The sequence below is a fragment of the Phocoena sinus genome, chromosome 13 (genome assembly GCF_008692025.1).
Source record: "Phocoena sinus isolate mPhoSin1 chromosome 13, mPhoSin1.pri, whole genome shotgun sequence".
Classification (NCBI taxonomy): domain Eukaryota; kingdom Metazoa; phylum Chordata; class Mammalia; order Artiodactyla; family Phocoenidae; genus Phocoena; species Phocoena sinus.
In genome coordinates this window covers 79,062,962-79,085,695 of record NC_045775.1, presented here as the reverse complement: position 1 = coordinate 79,085,695, position 22,734 = coordinate 79,062,962, and the positions used below count along the sequence as shown (strand labels likewise).

Below are 22,734 nucleotides of genomic sequence, written 5' to 3'. Positions count from 1 at the left end.
CAGTGAGAAAGAAGAACCTACGGAGTCCACTGGAGGTAAGAGGAGATCCCATTGGGGTGCAAGATAAAAATCCAAGGGCAGGCAGTGCCCTCCGACAGACAGGCGTATATTCTCATACCTGTTCCTGTGAGCCACTCTTCCTCAGGGAAGCGTTGGATCCTTTGTCTCCAGTGCCAGGCCATTTTTGCTTCATTTTCTTCTGTTTACCATTCTTGCGAACAGCTTTAAGGTTTTTATTTTTATTTTTTTGTTTAACAGCTAAAAGCAAGAAAGTTCAATTTAAAGGTGATATAAAAGTCCAATAGCAGTTTACTCTTAAGAATTATATTCTCTAACAATCCAGGAAAACTTCTCCACTGCTCGAAGCGTAATAACTAGGATGATGCAGACCTGTCTTTCTAGAAGCTCTTGGATTAATATACTGTGGATCCCAAATTAACTCTTTGTGGAAATGTATAAGGTATTATTGGGGAAAAAAACAAGATAATTCATGAAATCAATCTTGCTAGCCATCAGCCAGATCCTTCTGAAGTGTTCCGAGTACAATGGATCTAAGTAGGAACTGCTGTAGCACTGTAAGAGTAAAACCTTGAAATGTTTTAAATGACCTCATATATGGCTGTCAGATTACTCCCTGAAAACATTTTATATATTAAGTTTATCTATATATCCATTTTAAATAGAAGAACATTTAAAGAGGGGAAAAAAATAAAATGAGAAGATTAAGAATTGCATTTACAATTGTCATTTGTTCTCCTACCTGTGGCTTAACTTTCCTTTTAGTCATCTAAAAGAATATATTTCTGAGTTTAGTCGGACACACTACCATCCCAGACATTAATTAAACCCATTCTTCTTTAGAGGACAGCGAACAGGTATTTCCTGTCCTTCACACATGCTGAGGCCAGGGATTTAGCATTCTCCCTTTCAAAGCAGTCACGTCCTTTGAAAACCCTCCTGCACTCTCCGGTCCTCCCGCAAACTAAGTGTTTGTACACCAAGTGACCAGCTCACATTTGGTGTAAAGATCCAGGAAAACGTGATCTTATCATGAGATAAAATGCAAGCGAACCCCTCCCCGCCATCCATATGTGGACAAATGTGACTGCTTCTCTAGATAACTTTAAATGATAAAATAATTGGACTCTTACCTTTACCTTTCTGGGTATCCTTTGCTCCCTCTTTCTTCACAGATTCTTCAGGAAGCGATAAGGATTGAGCAACATTTGCCATCTCTTTAGCTTGTATATATTGTTGAAGCTCTTTAGCAAAATTATCTTCTGATTCCTGACTGCAGATATCATTATCACTATATACATCATAGTCCTTACTTCTTGATTTTCTACGTTGCAAATTCTTCCGTGATGTAGAGTTTCCAAAGTGCCTAAACTAAGTGAAAATGACATTTTCAATTTTTAAAACCTAGCATGATTCAAAACAATCTGGTTATAAAGAAGCAAAGACTGGCCATGATCACTGTTGAGGTTGGGAGATGGGTACATAGGGGTTTCATATGCTATTCTTTCCGTTCTTATGTATATGAAATTTTCCAGAATTAAAAAAAAAAAATCTATCCTTAAAGATGGTTTGAGGGAAGATTCTGAATTTGTATACTGTACTTTACTGAATTGAAAGACTAAAGCCCCGGGGGGTGAGATGAATTGGGAGATTGGGATTGACATACATACACTAATCTGTATAAAATAGATGACTAATGAGAACCTGCTGTATGGCACAGGGAACTCCACTTCGCTGTACGGTAGAAACTAACACAACAGTGTAAAACAACTATACCCCAATAAAAGAAAAAAAGAAAAGAAAAAAGAAAGACTAAAGCCCTATGTCTTAATTATTTGATATAAAGGAACTACAGAATTATAGTTCACATTTTATTTCTCCCTTTGCATGGACTATACTTTTAAACGGTTTAACTCAATAGATCGTCATTTCATAAAAGAACGAGTACACTGTAATGGCCCAACTGAAAATCCGCTATACTAAGTAAGATACATCACACATACCAAAGCCTATTTTTTCCCTATAACTCACAGCACTGGTGGCATAGGATGTGGCAGCAATGATGAGAAGAAAGAATTGCCCCATTCTCTGTAATTAAGTTAATTTTACTTTCAGAAATAGTCTTCTAACTGTTGCTGGAGCTGCCCCAAGGTGACAGCTACAAACACAGGCATCCACTGGAACAGGAACTCAGGTATGGCCGCTGACCCTGAAGCAGCCCGAGGTGATCAAAGCAGACAACTTAAAGCGCTTTGCATATAAAAATTTCCAAGTACTGGTTACAGAGGTATCTATACTTGGTGACACAGGTGTATCAAGCTGTATAATTACAACCAGTACATTTCAATTAAAAAGTTTATTTTTAAAAAGCCCAACTGCCAAAGGGCTCCTATTCTGATCTCAGGAAGAGATGATACATCTGTCATTAAATTGGCCAGTTATCCTGCTCCAGAGCTTTTGGGCCTGGTCTCATCCACCCTCACATAACTGAGGAAGGCAGCAAAGGAGAATCACAAAATATACTAGGTGGTCCAGTTTAATGGTTTACCTTTGATGGTTAACTTCCAAGCTAGAAGCTGTACCACTGGAGGGTTGACTATGGCCTAGAAAATGAATTTGCCCCCTGCTTGAAGAGTCCGAACAAGCTGAGAAGGTTGCCTAACCTGACAAGGGCTTCACTGTACATCTTATTTTCATTACACCAGACAAGACTACCAACCAATCCAATCTTCAAGCCTCCAAGTTTCTCATCTCTGAGTCCTCAAGAAAAGAGCACCCTTTTCCAACATACCATAGAACAAACTCGTAAACAGCTTCGGTTTAGGCGTTAGGCCTGGCCTCCTGCTTTATAAATAACGTTTTGCTGGAACAGTCACACTCATTCATTCATTAATCTATGGCTGCTTAGCTGTGACAGAGACGATATGGCTCACAAAGTCAAAAAGATGCACTTATCTGGTCCTTTATGAAAAAGTTGGCTGACTCCTGTGATAATTATGTTTACCTTGGTTTTGGCCTTTAATTTTATTTAGTAGGCACAGGGAGAACCAAAAAATCATTCAATATGCAACAGTTCACCTCAATCAAACATGAGATTCTATTCAGTGCATCTGAATCAAAATATTACGAGGATCCAAATGGGTGATTACGTGTTCCCCCTCCCCCGCACAAGATGCGGAGGCCTGCAGTACTGAGCAGTAGTACAAGTAGTAACAAAACTGACTTATCTGTATTAAATGAAGAGATGAGATGACTTGGCAACATTATAAAACCAGGACAATCATCAACTATGTTGTTTTACTACAGAGAAGTATTCCTAATTGATATGATTCTTTTCAGAGGGCACCGAAATACACAATATACAAATGATTGCTTAAATACTTTTCTTCATGCAGCTAACTATAAACTCATTGCTTCGATGTCTGTTGTTCTCTATATAATTTGGAAAGTATAAGAACACGATATTACAACTGTTTTATGTTTTATAAAGGAGTCTACATAAAGTATTTTTCTTCTTTTTTAAGTAAAAGATTTTCTTGCATTTGATTCAGGATGGTATATAGAACACGTATGGCCTCCTGAAATTCCACACAAATAAAAGTATAGAAATATAAAAATTAATAGTCCTAAAATAGTGTGTGTATAGGAGACGGGGAATGAAGTACACTCATTAGGAATTAAGAAAAGTTCAACAAACTCCTGGCAAATTTTTGACAAACAAAAAGCAAGTTATAATTTGGAGGTTGGGCTTAGGGTGCAGTGTGAGAAATGGGGCTATAAATGAGAATGACTTAAAATTCTACATAAAAACAAACAAAGCTATTGTAACAAATTATCGCTGCCCACCCACCCCCCACGCAGAATACAATCAAACAAAAATTTACCCTGGGCAGGGGACTTCCCTGGTGGCACAGTGGTTAAGAAACCGCCTGCCGATGCAGGGGACACGGGTTCAAGCCCTGGTCTGGGAAGATCCCACATGCCGCGGAGCAACTAAGCCTGTGCGCCACAACTACTGAGCCTGCACTCTAGAGCCCATGAGCCACAACTACTGAGCCCAAGTGCCACAACTACTGAACCCGCGTGCCTAGAGCCCGTGCTCCGCAAGGAGAAGCCACCGCAATGAGAAGCCACCGCAATGAGAAGCCCGTGCACCGCCACTAAGAGTAGCCCCCACTTGCCGCAACTAGAGAAAGCCCGCACACAGCAACAAAGACCCAATGCGGCCATAAATAAATAAATTTTAAAAAGTTATTGAAAAAAAAAAATTTACCCTGGGCAAAAAGAGAGCTATTCGCTAAAGAAATGTATTAAAATGTCTGATAAAAGGCAAGTCTTCTTGTATGGGTACTAAGACCCCAGAGTGAATTCCTCCATATTCTGACATTTGGGAGCAACTCCCACGAGAAAAGCACTCTATCCACTCACTCTATATCGAGGGTTCTTAACCTGCTGTCCAGAGATGGCCCCACCCCGCCCTGCCTCTGGCCAAGGGTCTATGGATAGAATTCAATGAACTTGGAGAGTAATAAAAATCACACATTATTTTCATCAACCTCTAAACTGACATCTGGCATTTTCTTCTGCTTTGAACCACAGCAACAAACCACAGTAGTATTAGCAGCAGCTGCGACTGTCACCACTAGAAATCACAGGCACTTTCATATATCACAGTTATTGCAGACCTCAACATATCTTTTATGTTCATCACTATGTCAAAATTACAATAATTAGACCTAACGCTGGATCTTACTAGTTAGTGCATTTATAAAGAGCGTATTACTCTTACCCCATTTGTTCTTTAATATTTTGATAACTGTGTTTCAATAAGATCAACTTCCATTGTAATCCAACGTATTTTATACACTTAAAAACATTATCATAAGGGGCCCATGGGCTTCACCAGACTGCCAAAGGGGGTACATGGCACAAAGAAGGTTAAGAGCTACTATGCTGCTGGACACCTAGAGATGCACACGGCCCACTCACGTACCGAATGCCCCATCAGGCTTTCCATTTAGAAGAGAGGCCTATGGAGACACAGACCTACCAACAGACCAGCAAAGAACATCCATCAGCTCTCCAGGCCTTTCTTAAATCAAGAGACATAAAGAAAAACAAAAGCTAATAATGAAATCTAAAGCAGTGGTCATTAAAATATAAACAAGGGCCACATCTATCCCTGCTACTGTTTTTGTAATAGCAAGCTAAGAATGGGCTTTACATTTTTTAAATGGTTGGGGGAAAAAAAATGAAATAACATTTCATGACACGGGAATTATATACAATTCTAATTTCAGCATCCATAAAGTTTATCAGAACACAGCCATGCTCACTCATTTACGTATTACACTGGCTGCTTTGAGAGCTGAGCAGATGCAAAAGAGACCGTAGGTGTGGCTGTGGCTCTCTCATCACTTTACATTCATGCCTCAGCATACCATGAATTTCAGTGACAGGTATAACTTTTTTTTTTTTTTTTTTGGCGGTACGCGGGCCTCTCACGGCCGTGGCCCCTCCCGCCGCGGAGCACAGGCTCCGGACGCGCAGGCCCAGCGGCCATGGCCCACAGGCCCAGCCGCTCCGCGGCACGGGGGATTCCCCCCGGACCGGAGCACGAACCCGTGCCCCCCACATCGGCAGTAGGACCCCCAACCATTGCGCCACCACGGAAGCCCATAACTTTTTTTTTGTTTGTTTTTGCAGTATGCCGGCCTCTCACCGTTGTGGCCTCTCCCTTTGCGGAGCACAGGCTCCGGACACGCAGGCCCAGCGGCCATGGCTCACGGGCCAAGCCGCTCCGCAGCATGTGGGATCTTCCCGGACCGGGGCACGAACCCGTGTCCCCTGCATCGGCAGGCGGACTCTCAACCACTGCGCCACCAGGGAAGCCCGCCCATAACTTTTTTAAAAAATACATTTACTTATTTTATTTATTTATTTATTTGGCTGCGTTGGGTCTTCGTTGCTGCGCACGGGCTTTCTCTAGTTGCTGCGAGCAGAGGCTACTCTTTGTTGCAGTGCGCAGGCTTCTCACTGCAGTGGCTTCTCTTGTTATAGACCACGGGCTCTAGGTACGCGGGCTTCAGTAGTTGTGGCTCGCGGGCTCTAGAGCACAGGCTCAGTAGTTGTGGCGCACAGGCTTAGTTGCTCCGTGGCATGTGGGATATTCCTGGACCAGAGCTCGAACCCATGTCCCCTGCATTGGCAGGTGGATTCTTAACCACTGCACCACCAGGGAAACCCTGGCAGTTATAACTTGACAGCATGTTGAATACGTCACATATCACCAAGTCATGATACTTTTTTGTTTCATTACCAGTGCACACCCACCATGTCAAAACATGAAAAGCAGACTTTGAATGCCATGCATTTAAGACACAGTAAAGTGTGGATTATTTTACTGTCAAATTAGGTGGCAAAGCATTACGGTTATTACACAATGATACTACAGCAGTGCTGAAGGAACACAATATATGTTGACAATAAGCATTCGTCACAATAATCCCAACTCACAGGAAAGCCATAGTGAGAAAAATTAGAAAATATAAGCAAAAAAGACAAATACCGTATGCTAACACATATATATGGAATTTAAGGGAAAAAAATGTCATGAAGAACCTAGGGGTAAGATAGGAATAAAGACGCAGACCTACTGGAGAACGGACTTAAGGATATGGGGAGGGGGAAGGGTGAGTTTTGACAGGGCGAGAGAGAGTCATGGACATATACACACTAACAAACGTAGTAAGGTAGATAGCTGGGGGGAAGCAGCCGCAAGGCACAGGGATATTAGCTCGGTGCTTTGTGACAGCCTGGAAGGGTGGGATGGGGAGAGTGGGAGGGAGGGAGACGCAAGAGTGAAGACATATGGGAACATATGTATATGTATAGCTGATTCACTTTGTTGTAAAGCAGAAACTAACACACCATTGTAAAGCAATTATACCCCAATAAAGATGTTTAAAAAAAAAAAAAAAAAAAGAAAATATAAGCAAAATATCTCATCACAAAATTACTTCCTCACAAAAATCAAAAATGAAAATGAGGCTGCAATCAAAGTAAGTTTCTGAGTGGCTCAGTTGTTAGCCAAAGAAAGCTGATGGTGAGTTAATTAAATCATGTTTGATTGCAGCAATTGAAGAACTGTCCAGAGAAAAAGTTGTTTAAGAAAACTGGCCTTTTGGCAACAACAGTTTCTCAAAGACGTGAGGGAACTGGGAGAAACTCTGACAACTAAAAAAAATAAGACAAATGATATCAAGTGGTTTTCCTTGGCTCTTGATCTTGATGAGTTGACAGATGTTACTGACATCGCTCATATCACTGTGCTGTCCAAAGTTACAACAAGAAGCAAGAGCTCCATTCTCACGCAAATTTGCAGTAGATTTATCTTCCAGGCTCAAACTACAGTTCCAGCAGTGTTTTTCAGATTTTAATGTATATGCAGACGAAATCGCTATTTCAAAATCCATTTAACTGTGCAACTGAGGAGTTATCACCTAACCTTCAATTGGAAGTAATTAATCTGCAGTGTAATGACAGGCTAAAAGACAAATCTCAAGAGAAAAATCTAATAAAGTTTTAAAAATGCCTTCCAAGCAATGAATATACTCAGTAACAATCATGCTGGTGAACCGATAAAGAGTTTTCTGCAGTACCTGCAGGAAAAAAAAACACCTTTAAAGATGAAATGTATAGAGTCTAATTACAGATCAGCACTAACAGATGAATCTTTGCAATCAATTTTGACAGGGAACACTAACTTTGAACTCCAGTTAAGCAAATTATTACCCCAAAAGAAGAATCCCCTCATTCTCACTAGTAAACCTGTACAACAAAAACCTCAATTATTATTATATGTTAAATTCTGTCAATAAAAATGCTGTGGAAATTTGTTTTCTCCCACTTGTTATATCAGTAGCTACACTCTACCTTCAATTTTGCTTTTGGCTTGCAAAGCCTATCTTTTACAGAAAATATTTACTGACTCCTGATCTAGAGAATAAAACAAAAAAGCAGTAGAAAGAGAAAACCTGATCCAGAAGAAGCAAATACAATTCAAGGAAAAGAAAAGAGCACAAAAAATTTTAAATAAATACACAAAGATATCAGGATGGTATATACATATATTTTTTTGCAGTACGTGGGCCTCTCACTATTGTGGCCTCTCCTGTTGCGGAGCACAGGCTCCGGACGCGCAGGCTCGTCGGCCATGGCTCAAGAGCCCAGCCGCTCCGCGGCATGTGGGATCTTCCCGGACCGGGGCACAAACCTGTGTCCCCTGCATCGGCAGGCGGACTCTCTACCACTGCGCCACCAGGGAAGCCCCAAGATGGTATATTTTTTAAAAATGCTAGAAAGCTATAACAACAGAACAAGAAAGAACTCTTGATAATTATGATTTACGAAATGAAGATAAATAGAAATAGAGGAAATGTCTTAGAATATAAAGAAAAAAGGCAAAGAGAATAAAAATAAAAGATATTCCTTGTACATGAAGGGTATGAGTAAACAGTCTCACCAAACACTTAAGCACAATGAATGAAAAAAGATTCAGTCTCTAACACCACCATGAGAAGACTCTAAAAGCTTCCAGGGAGAACAGGATACTTAACAAAGTAACTAGAATTAGATTGCCAAGACTTCACACTAGCAACACTGGACAGTAGAAGAAAATGGGGCAATAAGCTCAAGCCGAATTCTATTTCAGCCAAATTACCTGCCAGCTATGAGACTAAAGTCAAGATATTTTCAGAAATGTTACAAGAACTCAAAAGTTTAATTCCATGCATTCCTATCTAACAATGTATGCCAGCTAAGTGAGAAAACAAGTTAGAAAATGGTGCTTAAAAAAAAAGGAAAGGATGTAATTCACAATAGCCTCATCAGACACCTAGCAATACATCTAACAAAAGGTATATAAGATGGAAGACATCTACAAAGAAATTATAAAACACTGCTGAGATAAATTAAAGAGGAGTTAAAGACTGGACAATCCAATATTCTAAAGATGTCAGTTCTCTCCCAAATGACCTAAAGATTCAATGCATTCCAAAGTGAAAATCCCAACAGGATTTTTTGTGGAACTTGACAAACTCGTTCTAAAGTTTATATGGCAATGCAAAGGGCTAAGAAGAGCTGAGACGGTTAAAGAAGAAAAACAACGTGAGAGGACTTGCTTATCTGATATCCAAACTTATTATAATAAAACTGTCGTGATCAACACAGTGAGGCCTTGGGGGAAGGGACAGACATATAAACCAGCAGATGAGAAGAGAGAGTCCAGAAACAGACCCATCAGAACACAAACACTTGATTTTTGACACCAATGACACTGCAGACTCATGCGGGAAAAGACAGTTCTTTCCCCCCAATGAATGGTGATGGAACAATTGGGTATGATAATGAAAAAAAAGTAAAATGAAATTTGTCCCCTCTACCTCACAGTATACATAAAAATCAATTCTGGGTGATTATAAACATAAATGGGAAAGAAAAACAACAAAACTTCTAGAAGACACTGTAGGGAAATATCTCTATTACCTCAGGGTATTTAAATAAAACATATAAAACATTAACTATAAAGGAACAGATTAATAAATTTGAGTACATTAAAATTATAAACCTTTTATAAAAACTGCCATTGACTGGAAAGAAAGCCACAAAATGAGCAGATACTTGCAACACATAATCCACTAAGAAGGGGAAAAAATCCCCTATATATCCAGAATAAAGAAAAAAATGAAAAAAAGACTTAAAGTGGCCCACAAAAAAGGCAAATCCAAGTTGGACAAACATGAAAAGATGCTCAATAGTTATCAAGAAAATGCAAACTGAATGACAATGAAGATATCTCACCAGATGGCAGAAAATAAGAAAGGTAACGAATATCAAGTGAGCAGCAGTAGAAATACAGCCTCTCATACACTGCCTTTGGGAATAAACATCAGTAGAACCACTCTGGAATATAGTTTGTCATCATGGTAAAGGGAAAGATGCTTGTACTCTAAGACCCAGCAGTTCCACTCCTAGGTAAATGTAGAGTAGATGTGCAGCAGGATACAAGTGAGAGACGTAGCAGCATTACCCATAACCCCCAAAACTGGACATGAGACCAAATGTCTACCAATCGCAGAACCTAGTATATTCAAACAATGGAATGCTATACAGCTAAGAAAATGAACAAACCAGTATACGCCACTTGTGTATACTATGTATATACTACATGTATATATCGGGTATACTATGACTCTTATAAATATAACGTTGAGAAAAATAAGACAGCAAAGAGCACATACAACACTATTCTATTTCTATAAAGTGCAAAAACAGGCAAGAGAAAACTGCATTCTGAAGCGTGACAGCATTAGTAGTAAAACTGTAAAGAACAAGGAAGTGATTAGTACACAAGTTCGGACAGTAGTTATCTCCAGGAGGAGAAAAGGGAATACAACTGAAAAAGGAGGCATCAGAGGCACTGTGGTTAAAGCTTTCTTGACTTGCACAGTGTCTACTTGGGTGTTCTTTTTAATTAGCTGTGATACTATACATTTATGTTTTACACACTCTTAAGTAAAGAGCCTGGCCTGGAGTAAGCCTACTTAGAAATAATCTAGGTATCCATCTTCTCACAGTATTGTTTCTGGGAAACTCCTCAAGATAATTGTAGAAGGTTGTACCTGTCTATCTCCTGTATGGGGTTAAACATGGACTGGGGAACTTTAAGTGGGCATGAAAGACTGGGACCTACATGACTAAAATAGCATAAAAAAGGTGTGGGAAACCCAAACTGCAGTTTCTTGGTGTCCACCACAGCTCTCGTCCACAGCAGCCATATATGCCCCAAAGGGCAAAAGAAGTTACGTACTTGGGTAGCTGAGAGGCTTCCTGAGGAGATGAAGATGCTGTACCTGCTGGATTTTCTGTCCTGTATCCTTTTATAAAGCTGAGTATAAGAATATCATATGAAAGCCCATGTGTGTCTTGTGAGTCTCATTGCCAATTTGAACCCATTCTTTTGCAGTGCGTTAAAATTCACAATTAAAAAAGTTCAAAAAGAGAAAAAGCAAGAAAGATGCAGATATTGGCGTTGCTGTGGGTTGACTGTGTCCTCCCCAAATTCTTACGTTGAAGTCCTAACCCCTAGTACCTTAGAATGTGACCTCATTTGGAAATAGGGCCATTATATGTAAAATTAGTTAAGATGAGGTCATTAGGGTGGGCTTTAACCCAATATGGCTGGTGTCCTTATAAAAGTGGGAAATTTAGACACAGACGTATTCACACAGGGAGAATGCCCTTCAAACATGAAGGTAAAGATCAAGATGATGCTTCTGGAAGCCAAGCCAAGGAAGACCAAAGATTGCCAGCAAACCAACCAGAAGCTAGGGCAGAGGCATCGAACAGATTCTTCCTCACAGCTGTCAGAAGGAACCAACCCTCCCGACAGCTGGCTCTTGGACTTCTAGCCTCAAGAAACACAAGACGATAAATTTCTGTTGTTTAAATCACCCAGTATGAGGTACTTTGTTATGGCAGTCCTAGCAACTGAATACAAGCTTCAAGCTATAAATCACTACGGTTAGTTAAGTTTAGCAAATCAAAATTTTTAATCTAATTTGAAAAGAAAGAAGATTTTGAAACCGTTAACAACCATTTCAAAGATAGGGGAAACCAAAATACAGACAATGCACTAGAAACAGTTCATGTTAAACAACAAAGTTCTTAAATGATTAATTTTTTTTTAAGTATAACAAGGTTTCCTTTGATATAAGTAACCTGGTCTCAAATGCTGACTAAAAGGAGACAAATAGGATCCCTAATCAACTTCTCACAGCCATTTCTGTCTGTTTTTTCAATACACCAACTTAATCTTACTTTTTTGGAAATTTGCTCACACTTCAGTTTTACTTTCCATTTTATTTTCTCTTCTTGTGTTTCTTCAACTTCTGTATCATCTATTTCACCATCGATTCTGCAGCAAAAATATCAAATAACACAGACGGGTTTTTCAACATGAAAAGGGTTCATACCACAACATTAAAATTCACTGCTTTGGTTTACCTTCAACTTGCCCTCAAAGAAATTCCAAATTCAAAATCTACCCCAAATATTCCAGAGAAACATTCCATCATTACTACTCAATGATGAGTAGTAAATGTCAACACATGTTTATGAGTAAACTGCAAAGCTGAAACTTTATATTACATAACCTTAATGTTCAACTATTAGCAGCTATATAAATCATCCATTCATTCAACAAATACTGAGTATCCACCGCACACCAGGCTCTGGACCTTAAATCCTGGAATACAACAATGAAAAAGACCTTGTTCCTACCTTCTAAGAACTTTCTATCTACTTGGGAGGAAAAAAGAAAGCAATTTCCGTATGGTCTGCTAAGTATCAGTGCATACATGAGGAACACTTAACCTAGATTTGGGGGCCAGAAATTTTCCTAACCTAAAAGATATGTAAGGGCTTCCCTGGTGGCGCAGTGGTTGAGAGTCCACCTGCTGATGCAGGGGACACGGGTTCGTGCCCCGGTCCGGGAAGATCCCACATGCCGCCGAGCGGCTGGGCCCGTGAGCCATGGCCGCTGAGCCTGCGCGTCCGGAGCCTCGGCGGGAGAGGCCACAGCAGTGAGAGGCCCGCGTACCGCAAAAAAAAAAGATATGTAAGAATTAAAAACAAAGAGGAATGTCAGGGAGAAGAGTATTTCAGGTACAATGCAGGGTGCCTTCCGAGGTCAGGAGAGAACTAAACTTATATTCAAGTGGGAAGATGAAAAAGAAAAGTTGTTGTCAGGGTCATTAGGACTGAGAAGCTGAACATGCATAGATACCATCTGAGATGATTACTTGAGATTATTCCAGCAAAACTAAAAATAACCTAAGAAAGATGAAGATGGGATGGGAAATAAAAGAAACAAAGAAGCCAATAAAATGTACAGGTAAATCTACATAATGGTTGATGCTATAGACACAGAAGTCTGAAGACAACTGTGTCTCAGCAAGTAGTGATCAAAAGATAAAAGCTTAAGATCTGAGTTGCACGCCAGATAAAGGCAAGGACTAGGCAATGTGTATGTTCTCAAAAGAACATGTTGCGAGGGGAAAGGCACTGCTAGCACTGGAATGTGAAGAGTGGTTTTGTGCTTCTTTCAAAGTTACAGGAGGAGCTCAGGCTTCACAGCCTCATCCAATCCAACAGTTTACTACGCCGATCTGTCCCCAGTCAGAGCTTCAGTCACGTCCATCAGATAAGAGACCTAGGTGTGCGCCTTCTACAGAGGCCATCGTTACAAGAGCCAATAAACCAAATGCTGTGGACTTTCACTGTTCTAGTTTTCAGTAATCAGTCATCTTACGGAGTAGGAAGCAACCTCTCCTTAGGCAGAGCGATAATGACCACAGCAGCAATTACAGCAGCAGCTGACTCTTGCATTACGCTTACTCTGTGCCAGGCGCTGTTCCATGCACATTACACACATCACAACAGCCGATAACATATATACTATGGTTTAAAAGCCCATTTTACAGATAAGAAAACGGAATACGGAAGGCTTATGTAACCTGCCTCAAATCTAGCAAATGGTGGAGCTGAGATTTGAGTCCAGGCAGCCAGAGCCAACTTCCTATTCAAAATATGCACCTGGATATCTACTAGACAAAATCTTAATATATCCAAAACTGAACTTTATTTCTTTTTTTTTTTTTGGCCGCGCTGCACGGCTTGCGGGATCTTCGTTCCCAGACCAGGGATTGAACCTGCGCCACGGCAGTGAAAGCGCCGAGTCCTAACCACTGGACCGCCAGGGAACTCCCCAAAACTGAACTCTTGATCTAATCCTCCTGCAATCTTAAACAGCAACTCCAACCTTCTAATGATACAGACCAAAAACCTTGAAGCTGACCTTAACTCCTCTCTCAGACTGCCCATCCAATCTCTGAGGAAATAGTTTATCTTCCAAATATATCCTTACCTGACCACTTCTTGTTGCTAAAACTACGATCCAAGCTACTCTGGCCCCCCCTCCGTTCTACTCTCCACATAACGAGATGGTCCTGCTAATATGTCACTCTCGGCTAAAAACCCTCCAAGACCTCTCACCTCACTCAGGGTAGGAGCCAGAGTCCTTACTACGGCACCTACACAAGCTGCCTCCCCCTCCGCCCCCCATCCCAATACCTCTTTTCCAGTCCCACTGTTCTTACTCCGTGCCAGTTGTCTTTCTGGCTACTTCGCTCCCAACACCCCATCACAGTTAGCTCACTCCACCTCAGGACCTTTATATGGAGTACTCTTCCCACTACATAATCAACCTCTCTCACCTCCTTCAGGTCCCTACTCAAATATTAATGATGTTATTAGTGAGGCTTTCCTTACCTCCCTTACTTAAAAGATCTACCTCCTCCCTACCATCCCATCCTCTCTTACCTCCCTAACCTGCTTCCATTTTCTCCGTGGCAGTCTTAACGCCTTTTTCAACCTAAAGGAAACAGTATATCCCAGTGGAGTTCGCTGCTCTATTATGGTCTTTAGGATCTTCCGATGTAAATCAGGAGACTCTTTATCCTTCACCGCACGTCTTTTCTACCCAAAAGCGCCTAGCACGTGCAATGAGAATGACAAATGATCTCTGTCCCCTAGGAGATGACTGCCTGCAAGGGCAAAGCGCTATGGGGCCGCAGGCGGGTTCCCACCCGGCCGGAGGGGCCGGGGCGCAGAGAAAGGGGAGCATCCCGGGCCTCCCTCGCCGTCTGGGCCGCTCCTCCAGGCCCAGGCTCCCGGCACCGCTGGCCCCGGCGGCCTATGAACCGGGCCCCATCCCCGGCTTCTAACCCTTGCCCCGGAACGACCTGTGGGCGCCCGGCCGTCGCACCGGCCCGGCCGGCCCGACGCGCTCCCCGCGGGACCTGGCGGCCCTGCCAGCGCGGCCTCCCGAAGGAACAAAGGGGCGGAACCTAACTGCATCCCCTGCGTTCAAAGCATGAAAAGACCGGGGGTCACCTTTGGTCAGAGTCCGTGGCGGGCTTCTTGCCGAGAGCCGGGTTGGGGGGTTTGGAGAAAAGATTCTCAAAATCCATCATTCTAGTCAGAGCCCGACAGCTACCGAGGAACAGGCACGGCGTGAGGAGGGCGCCGCACACCACTAGAAGGACGCCGCGCACCATGGGCAGGACGCGCCGCTCATGCGCTTTTCCGTCCCCGGCTCTGCGCACGCCCGCTCTCGCCCCCTCCCCCGCGGCCCTGCGCAGGCGCCGTCCTCCTGGCCGTTTGCGTGTATACGTCTCGACACGTTATCTCAAGTATTTAGTAAAATTTTAAAACGTAGTCCTCCTTTATTTCCCTTTAGTGAAAACTCTTCGATCGAAGTCACAGTGTTTCTAAGGCATGGTAGCTGACGTTTATTTGAGCGCTCACTTTGTACCAGGCATCATTTCACATTTTCGCTCACCTAATCTTAACAACAGCCCTCGAAGAAATACACTGTTACCTCCCACATTTTCAGATGAGTAACCAGAGCGGTGGACTGATTTTGCGACTTGTAGACTCTTTACAATCTAATTAAAATAAAGATGACTTGAAGGCCGAAAAGTCCACTGAAAGTACCACGTGCTAAGAGAAATGGGTGGAGAGGGTCCAAAGGTTAAAAAAAATTTTTTTGATTTAAATTAATAAATAAGTAGACAGGTAAAATGTTTTTAAAAGACGCCCAGACTTTAGGAGTGGAGTCCGGGTATCAGCGGGTTTTGGGCAGTTCCCTAGGTGATTCCAAGGCTGAACCTGGGCTAATTCAACAGGTGGGCTTAAGAATGATCAGAGCCAGCTGTGTTCCTGACCTGGGTAGGCATCCCTCCATTTCTTGTTCCCTGTTTTGTTTTTTTACTGTTTGGTTTTTTTTTTTGGGTGGGTGGAGGTGTGTCTGAGTTTTATTCCCATCTGGTTAATGAGAATGGAAATGCTTGTTCCGCTTTCCTCTCAGACTTGCAGTAAGATCCTGAGAGCAAAGAGTTGAAAGGCTTTGAAAAATGTCAACCACAGAATACACCTAAGATACTTGTTTTTCCTCGTTCTAAGTCTCTGCCACAGTGAGGCCTTGGAGTAGGGTTGCCAGATATCACAAATAGAAATACAGGAGACACAGTTACATTTGAATTTTGGCTAAGCTACAAATAACTTTTTTACATTTTAGTATGAGTACGTTCCAGGCAATATTTAGGACTTATACATATATACGAAACGCTTGTTTGTATTTTATCTTGGCGCCTCTTTCCCTGCTGCAACTAATAGGGGTGAGGGCCCTGGGCTCTTCACTGGAAGCTGCACATCTGCGGGGCTATCTTTGTTTGGGGGATTTTTTTTTTGTTAACCATCATTGTGAAGGAAGGCATTTCTAAATCTCTGATTTGAGGTGGGGTCCTGTGTAGCCAGCCCAAGCCAATAAAGGGCTGTAATGAGTGGTTGCCCCTCTGCTCTGCCAGTCACTGATTCTCACTGAGTGGAGAGTTTGCTTTTAAAATTCAATGAAGCAATATCCATTTATTTAGATTTTCTTTCATTTCTTTCATCAGAGGTCTGTAGTTTTCCTCATATAGATGATGTACATATTTTGTTAGCTTTACGCTTGAGGGTTTTTTTTTTGTTTGTTTGTTTTGTTTGGTGCTAATGTAAATGATTTTAAGTTCCCATTTCAGTTGTTCATGGCTAGTATGTAGGAAAGCAATTGACTTTTGTATATTAACCTTGCTTTAATTGCTTGTTAGTTCCAGGATTTTTTGTCAATTATTTGGAATCAGCAGTTGCCAAGTGTTGGGTTGGGGGTAGGGTAGGGAAGGAGGAACGAATAGGTAGAGCACAGCAGATTTTTAGAGCAATGAAACTATTCTGTATATGGTAATGAGGGACACGTGTTACTATGTATTTGTCAAAACCCATAGAATGTACAACACAGAGTGAATCCAATGTAAACTGTGGATGTTAATGTATCAATATTGGTTCAACAATTGTAACAAATATACCAAACTAACGTAAGATGTAAATAACACATAAGATGTGTTTTGGGGGGGCAAGGAAACTTTGTACTTCTCAATTTTTGTATAAACCTAAACAAAGTCTATTAAAAAACAGTTGATAGGGGCTTCCCTGGTGGCGCAGTGGTTGACAGTCCGCCTACCGATGCAGGGGACACGGGTTCCTGCCCCGGTCCGGGAAGATCCCACATGGCGCGGAGCGGCTAGGCTCGTGAGCCATGGCCGCTGAGCCTGCGCGTCCGGAGCCTGTGCTCCGCAACGGGAGAGGCCACAACAGTGAGAGGCCCACGTGCTGCAACAACAACAACAACAAAATAATAATAATAATACAGTTGATAGGGGGCTTTTGTGAAATGAAGATGCCCAGGGTTAGTTGGGGGAAAAAAGCGTGGGTACTAAGTGCCAAGAGGATTCAGAAGAGAAAAAAGCACATTGGTTGGGAAGGCTTCTTAAAAGGGGTATATTTGAGCTTGGTCTTGAGGTAATTTCCATTAGAAGAGATGAAGTTAAATGGGCATCACACGTGGAGAGAAATGTATCAAGGCAGGAAAATAAAGTACAGTTTGAAAAATGGGGAATTATTTAGTTTTGCTTAATGTAATGCCAGTATAAGGGAATCGTGGGAAAAAACCCTGAAAAGGTAGGTTGGACCAATGATAGAGAGCCTGACTTGCTTCTCTTAGTGAAGGACTGTTTGACTCCTGGCAGGAATCAGGGTCCACTTCACAGACAAGACAACGGAAGTTCTTTGAAGCCAGACATCTTCCCCAGAGAAGTTGTACTTTCCCCTGTTGTTTCTATTATTGGCAGTCACCGTCTTTTGTACATGAATCATTACTAAAAATTAAGAGGAAAATTGAATTAAGCTACCTTTAGTATCCTTTCATTGGAGGAAAGTGCTGTATTTCCAAACTCAAATTATAGAACTTCCTGGCGGTCCAGCGGTTGAGACTCCACGCTTCCACTGCAGGGGGTGCAGGTTCCGTCCCCAGTCGGGGAGCTAAGATCCCAAGTTAAAAAAAAAAAAATTATTACCATACATACTTTTTCACATAAAATGTCCAGCATACAGCAAAAGATAGCCAGGCAACCAAAGGAAATTAAAGTGATAGGTTAAAAAAAAAAAAAGCACAGGGGCTTCCCTGGTGGTGCAGTGGTTGAGAGTCCGCCTGCCAATGTAGGGAACACGGGTTCGTGCCCCGGTCCGGGAAGATCCCACGTGCCACGGAGCGGCTGGGCCCGTGAGCCATGGCCACTGAGCCTGCGCGTCCGGGCCTGTGCTCCGCAACGGGAGAGGCCACAACAGTGAGAGGCCCATGTACCGCTAAAGAAAAAAGAAAACAAAACAAAAAACAACAACAACAACAAAAAAAAAAGCACAGCAAAATCAGCAAGAAAAACTGACCTGCAGAGTCATCAGATACTAGACTTTTCAGATAAAGACTATAAAAAGCTATACATATGTTTGTGGTAGATTGACTCCCAAATGGCCAGTAGCAAAAATGATTGTAGTGGTAATGAATGTTTCATCGTCAATTTGATATGTGTATGTGTACACATACATGTGTGTGAAATATAAATATGTATATTTTATATAATATATGACATCTTCCCCTCTCCCATTCTCCTACTAACACATGATATATTAATAGCAGTTAACTTTATATCTCATAAGTCAAGTTATTTGATATGAAAGGAGTATGACTGAGCTAAAGGAAAAACTAGAAGAATAAACATCACCCAGAGATGGAAAAGAGCGTTTTTATCCTTTTTAAGGGAAAGGGTTAACATGTTTTTGGCTGAACACTGTGTAGCTGCATCATAATAGGCAAAGGCATGACTTTGCTATTGTTTTTATTCTGGATGGAAGTTAAGTATGAGTTAAAGTGGTAACATATGGGTGCCTCGTTGAAAAGTGTGTACTTGGTGGTTTTCTAGTGTGCTATCTCGGCTGGGCTGCTCTACGTTTTACAGGATTCCTATCCTTGCATGTTTCCAGTTAGAATGGGCTATCAGAGAGATTTTTGCACAAAATTTGGAAGGTGGAAGTGAAACAGCAGTCATATTGTTTTTATACTCAGGAAGTTACTGCAGGGGTGACAGATGCTGGTGCAACACAGGCACATAATCATTTATCTGCTAGTTCACCTTGCTGAAATGGGGCAACAATCAGACCTTCAGCTGACACACCTTGTCACAGATCTTCCTTCAGCTTCTCCAAATTCTGGGCAAGGTATGTTTAGCTCCATGATAAAAGGCACAAGATTCGCCTTCAAAGCACCCACATCATAAAAGTTGGGTGTGGTGAGAGACTAATACAGGTTCTAGTTTGTCCTTAAGGATTCCAGTTCATTTCTACTCTCCTTCTTTACATCCAACTTCCCTTCCTGAACCCTTGCCTTGAAGATCTTAAGTTCTAGACTCAGACAAAAACTCTACAGAGATTATTTTAAACAGTTCCCACAATTGCATAAGACCAACTGCCTGTAAATCTATCTATCTCTTAGTGATTCTGCTTCTCTGACTGAACCTTGATTAATAAGACACTCTTTAATAGAAAACTAGACAGGGTGGAAGAGGAAATTAGTGAACTGGAAGACAAGTCAGAAGAAACTATGCAGAGAGACCTCCCCACCTTTAAAAAAAGAATCTATGAAAGAGACTATTAGAAATAGCAATAATAACTCAAAATGTCTAAATATAATTAATTTTAATCACAAGAAGAGAAAGAGAACAAGGCAGAGGAAATGTTTGAAGAGAAAAGGCTATGATTTTCCAGAATTGATGAAACATACCAATCCACTCATCAAGACACTCAACAAATACCCAGCAAAATAATTAAATGAAATTCATGCCTAGACACATCATAGTGAAATTGCAGAAAAGCAGAGAAAAATTTTAAATCAGCCACAGAAAAAACAAGTAAATGTGTCAAAAAATTAGATGGATTGATGGATGGTTAGAGGGAAATATAGATAACTAGTAGTACACTAAAGCAAATAGAGTAAAATATTAACAAAGTAACAAGAAACAGAAAATTGTGAGAAACCACTGGGGATCCAAGGGTAATGGTGGAGTTTGTGGGAGGAGGTGCTACTTTGAAATGTTGTCCATGGTGGGTGTCTTGGGCTTGGGATGGGGGCAGCTTGGGAGGTTCATGGGAGGGAAAATAAAAAATAAACTTTTTTGAAACAGAATCACGGACATTTGAGAAAATTTGTATTTTCTTAAGCATGCATGGAGTATTTATAAAAATTAATCATGTACATAAAACATCAATACATTTTAAAGAATAGATATTATATAGACCATGCCCTAGAACACATGATAGTTGAGCTAGAAGTTAAGGATGAAAGCTTTGGGCTATGAATTTCAGAGCAAGAAGCCAACAGGAGCCTGTGTTTATAATGACTTCTGTGAGCACTTGCATCAGTCTTGGACTCCTACCTCCAGATATATTGTTATTAAAGAAACTCAAAACCTGTTTTTAGTTAAGCCATATAGCTGAGTTTTCATTATATGCAGTCAAGTTCAATTTTAACCGAGTAGGCACCCTTGACCCCAATTAGTATTTTGATAAATGCAAACTTCACAAGTGCAAATTATTAGACTCTAAGCTCCATGAAAACAGACATCCCAAGTAGTTTATCCACAACTCTGTGCTCAGAAAATAGCACAATATCTAAAGCATACTGACATGATCAATAAATCCTTGCTGAATAAACAAATCAGTGAATCAATTCTTCTAAGATTAAAAGGTGAGGGTCAGGGATATATAGAGTTCAGCACATACCATTCCTACTACTGGAAAAAACAAACAAACAAACAAACCCACATTTCTACTGCAGGTGTACATAAGTGATATCCTAAAATAAAGACTATTGTTTTTTTGTTTTTTGCATCAGAAAATGCTTTCACAACTGCTGAGAGCTGCCTCTGAGTTCATTATCTTTGGGGAAGAATAATAAAGAATTTGGAGGCGAGTATTTAAGAAACAGGCTTAAGGAAGTTCTGATGACTTTTTTTTTTTTTTGGCTGCACTGTGGACCTTGGGAATCTTGGTCTCCCGACCAGGAATTGAACCCTCACTCTTAGCAGTGAAAGCTGGTAGTCCTAACCACTGGACAGCCAGGGAATTCCCCTGATATGACTCATTGACCTCTGAATTCTACGTTTGAGACAGACACCTAAAGTGTACTATGGACCAAATCCTGACCTTTTCCATCTGAGGCTATCAGAGAGCATGAACTAGAGAAGGAACCACTGCCGTCTTTTCTGGAGATGGAGCCTGCCATCTGTGTCAGTATCTTAATCTCATTTGGAGGCAACATTTTGAAAGCAATTTTGCAAAGCCTGGGCTAATATGAAGGTGCTTATTTTTCTTTGGAAAAATTCCAAAGAATGTGATTAAAACAGGTATTTACTTGTAAAGCCCCCCCCCCCCCCCCCCACCGCCCGGGGAGACAGGCTCTTATCTTCCTGATGATTACATTGCAAAGGAATGGCTTTTAGGTCCTTGAGAAAGACAGTCCTGAATTGGAGGAGAAACAAAAGCACAGGGGGCAGGGGCCTGTGTCAGGTGTTGGCGAGAACACACAGTAATTCTCCTGGCAGCATTGAGCTTTCTCAGACGGGCGTTTTAATGGGAGGTGGGAGTCCTCCTAAGGGTCTGGTCTTTATGCTGCTAGAAGTCATGCTAGAATATAGCTATCTCTTGGGGCAGAGGTTTCCCTGGAGTTGTTATGTGCAGAGAGTTCTGCAGTTCTTACGGTCCATCTTTCAATGTTAGGTAACATTTACGAGGTTGAAAACTAATGATCTCTTTTAATCTCTGTGATGAATGCATGCCTTCTTAATTTAGGCAGTTAAAGGTGAGGAATGCTGAGCTTGGATTAGCCCTCAACTTAAATATATTTTATCTAACATCTCTGAGCACTTTTAGATTCGAAGCACAGAGCTTCAAAGGAGCATCACCTCCCGCCCTCCATACCACCCACATTGTCACTCCCTTTCAGCTACCCAGGGGAAAAGACCAGGGCCTGATGCCCTATTAAGTGGTGCGCATCAAGGGTTAGGAAGGAGGCTTTTCATCTAGGGAGAACTGTGTTCATTGTTCCACACCACAGCAAACCAAAGACCCTAAAGTTCGAAAGAGATCCTGATGCCCCCAGATATAGGGGAGAGGAAAAACTGAAGTGCAAAGAAGGAACAGCAACTGTTTACCTCAAACGTCCTCGGAAAACTGCAAAGAAATGTCTCTCCTAATTAGCTACAGTAAGATCTAAGTAACATAGCTACAAGAGACAAAGTAGAGATTCTAATGCAACTCCAAACGCTCATATAGCTGCTTTTGAAAGTTTCCTAGAAATGTATTATGTCCAAACGTGGCAAGTGCCTCCAGAATAATCCATCAGTGTACATCTCCGGTCAACGGCTGCATTCAACTTAGAAAAAAAGAAAAAAGTGCGATTTCTTTTCAATACACATATCCACATTTTTTAGTTGAAAATTTAATCTAATTGCATTTGCTTCTAAATGCACTGCACTTATGCATCAGCAAAACACATTTACCCAAAGGAAGTCAGATATTTGAGAGGATTAATCAATCCATCACGTTAATAAAAAACAAGGACCTTCCTTCAAAACTAAGGTAGCACACTAAACAGGCCAAAATGTT

At 41.3% G+C, this 22,734-nt stretch overlaps 1 protein-coding gene across 6 annotated transcripts in view; it reads right to left on the bottom strand.

Annotated features, from left to right (window-relative positions):
* Window positions 1–15,218, bottom strand: part of ZC3H8 (zinc finger CCCH-type containing 8) — a 38,009-nt gene extending 22,791 nt beyond the window's left edge. For 4 of the 6 annotated variants that reach the window (XR_004352962.1, XM_032653385.1, XM_032653383.1 and 1 more), the window contains exons 1-4: window positions 15,034–15,218; window positions 11,899–11,995; window positions 1,152–1,389; window positions 119–258 (exon numbers count right to left, since the gene is read on the bottom strand). Coding sequence is in view for 5 of the 6 variants with exons in the window: in XM_032653385.1 (XP_032509276.1) it covers window positions 119–258; window positions 1,152–1,389; window positions 11,899–11,995; window positions 15,034–15,197 (639 nt within the window). In the remaining variant the exon portion in view is untranslated. The remainder of the gene's footprint in view (window positions 1–118; window positions 259–1,151; window positions 1,390–11,898; window positions 11,996–15,033) is intronic. The other 2 variants (XM_032653386.1, XM_032653388.1) reach the window with 2 other exon arrangements.
* Between the last annotated feature and the right edge of the window lie 7,516 nt (window positions 15,219–22,734).